General features: G+C 50.0%; 1 protein-coding gene across 1 annotated transcript; it reads left to right on the forward strand.

Annotated features, from left to right (window-relative positions):
- Positions 1 to 777: 777 nt before the first annotated feature.
- Positions 778 to 2216, forward strand: LOC138211000 (putative uncharacterized protein DDB_G0290521). The gene is made up of 2 exons (XM_069170484.1): positions 778 to 851; positions 1484 to 2216. The coding sequence occupies exons 1-2, from the start codon at positions 778 to 780 to the stop codon at positions 2214 to 2216; spliced, it is 807 nt and encodes a 268-aa protein (XP_069026585.1).
- The last annotated feature ends 566 nt before the right edge of the window (positions 2217 to 2782 follow it).

The raw sequence follows: 2782 nt of genomic DNA on the forward strand, positions 1-2782 counted from the left end.
AACCGGTTTAGTTCTGGAGGAAAGTTCCTCTAAACAAAGACCTCAGAACTGTTTGGTCTGAAAACAATTTATTATTGGGATTGTCATGAATTTTGGTTCAGATGTTCATCGTCCCCAAATGATGAGTTCTACTGACTCTAGGTTCCCACCAACCTGGAAAAGTGTCTTTTATCAAGACACAACATCCTTAAATGACTCGGTGTTTGCAGATCGTTGCATGGAAGCTCTGCCTCCACTGGAATACGAGTGCTTTGTTTATTATGGAGGAAAAAAGAGCAGTGAATTTATCATTTACATATAAAGTGAAATATCTCAGACAATGAATCCTACTTTGGTGAAGCTCTGACTTTCCCTCTGTCACTGCTACGAGTGTGATGAATGTCTGTACGAGGAGCCCTTCGCCTCAGGCTCAACTGGAATAACTTGATGATCCAGCGCCATCTCCAGGTCAAAAACATTATGACCAAATACCTGCAACATAAGGACATATCAGTCCACCTGTCTCCACTGTATCTTTGTTTTCTCAGTCTCCTGCTGCCTCACTCATCTCCCAGTGAACCTCCACCAGTTCACCATGGTGTTGGTGCCGGAACCTCCCCGGGTGCATTTCTCTACCCGTCTGGGTTTTTGGCCTCTCTTTATGGATCTGCCTCATCTTGCTCCTTATGTTTATGTTTGCTTCGTTTTTTTTTAACGGACACCCTACTGATCACAAGTCAAGCTTGTTTTTTTTCCTCTGTTAAATTACCATTCAGTGATGTTCATGGTTGAGTTTCAATGGAAGATGCCCAGGACACAGTCCGCGTGAAGGCTGGAGTCCAGAAACACCAAAACCCGATCAGTCCAGAGTGGTTTATGAAAACTCAAACCACAGGGAATAAATTAAGCAATCATCTGTCCATTCAAACCCCTCTGGTCACTCTTTATTTCACTCTTTTTTCCTGTTAGTGGAGTATTTGTTACCTGGCAGGGGATCTTTAAATTGTTTAAATGATCAATTTTAAAATTTAAAAAAAAAAAAAGCAATGAAACAGTGATGGGCCTTTTTGGTCACTGAATGTACTGAACTCCTGGTGAAACCAAGTAAAGTCTGTCAAAGTGGTGGAAAAAGGAACTGGACCCCAAAAAGATCTGAGGATGGATGGAGATAAAGACCAGTAAAGAAAATACTAAAATAAACCTTTCACACCACACCCACTCCCACACCTACACCCACACCCACTCCTACATCCACTCCTACACCTACTCCTACACCCACTCCCACTCCTACATCCACTCCTACACCCACACCCACTCCCACACCCACTCCTACACCCACACCCACTCCTACACCCACACCCACTAACACTCCTACACCCACACCCACACCTACACCTACACCCACTCCCACTCCTACATCCACTCCTACACCTACACCCACTCCTACACCCACTCCCACACCTACACCCACACCCACATCCACTCCTACACCCACACCCACTAGCACACCCACACCCACACCAACTCCTACACCCACTCCTACTCCTACACTCACTCCTACACCCACTCCTGCACCCACACCCACACCCACTCCTACACCCACACCCACACCCACGAACAGACCCACACCCACACCAACTCCTACACCCACACCCACTCCTACATCCACACCCACACCTACTCCTACACCCACACCCACACTCACTCCCACTCCTACATCCACTCCTACGCCCACACCCACTCCTACACCCACACCCACTCCCACACCCACACCCACTAACACTCCTACACCCACACCCACACCTACACCCACTCCCACTCCTACATCCACTCCTACACCCACACCCACTCCTACACCCACTCCCACATCCACACCCACTCCCACACCCACTCCTACACCCACACCCACTAACACACCCACACCCACACCAACTCCTACACCCACACCCGCTCCTACACCCACACCCACTCCTACACCCACACCCACTCCTACATCCACACCCACTCCTACACCCACACCACTCCCACTCCCACACCACACCCACATCCTTACCCGCTCCTACACCCACACCCACTCCCACAACCACTCCCACACCACACCCACTCCCACACCCACACCGACACCCACTCCCACACCACACCCACACCCTTACCCGCTCCTACACCCACACCACACCCACATCCACACCACATCCACACCCACACCCAAACACACCACAAACCAGCGAGCCAACTGAAGGTGTTGACCCTCCAGAGACACACACTCTCTGAGCACCAAACAGCTTCTTCTAAAACCTCCCAGCCAGCTGATTGGCAGCAGGTGAGGGAGACCGTCACAGGTGCAGCCGGTTGCTGCTGACGAGCAGCTGAGTGAGCGGATCTCCGGATCCCTCTGATCATCACGTGGTGATGAGGGTCTGTTCCCTGCACACACGGGGCAGCTGTCAGCCAGCTTCTTCCTGTTTGCAGACAGCCGGCACACGATGGACCCACTCCAACATAAACACAACATTTTCCAATATACGCAGATCATTTTTATCTCCTTTGAAACTGTATTTGCTCTTTATGCATCGAATAAGCAGCTTCTGACTCCCGTCATGGTGGACTGAGGGGCAAAACAAGAGTCCATTTAGCAACCGGCCATAAGAGATGTTCCACCGGCAGCCCGTTAAAACTGGAGACTACATGACATGTGGCACCAACAACTCTCCAAGCAATCATAGTGTTACGGAACAATGCACACACACACATACACACACACACACACACACACACACACACACACACACACACACACACAATG

The sequence above is a fragment of the Embiotoca jacksoni genome, unplaced genomic scaffold (assembly GCF_022577435.1).
Source record: "Embiotoca jacksoni isolate LCO1_2020_lvr unplaced genomic scaffold, fEmbJac1.0.p SCAF_5, whole genome shotgun sequence".
In the NCBI taxonomy this organism is placed as follows: Eukaryota; Metazoa; Chordata; class Actinopteri; family Embiotocidae; genus Embiotoca; species Embiotoca jacksoni.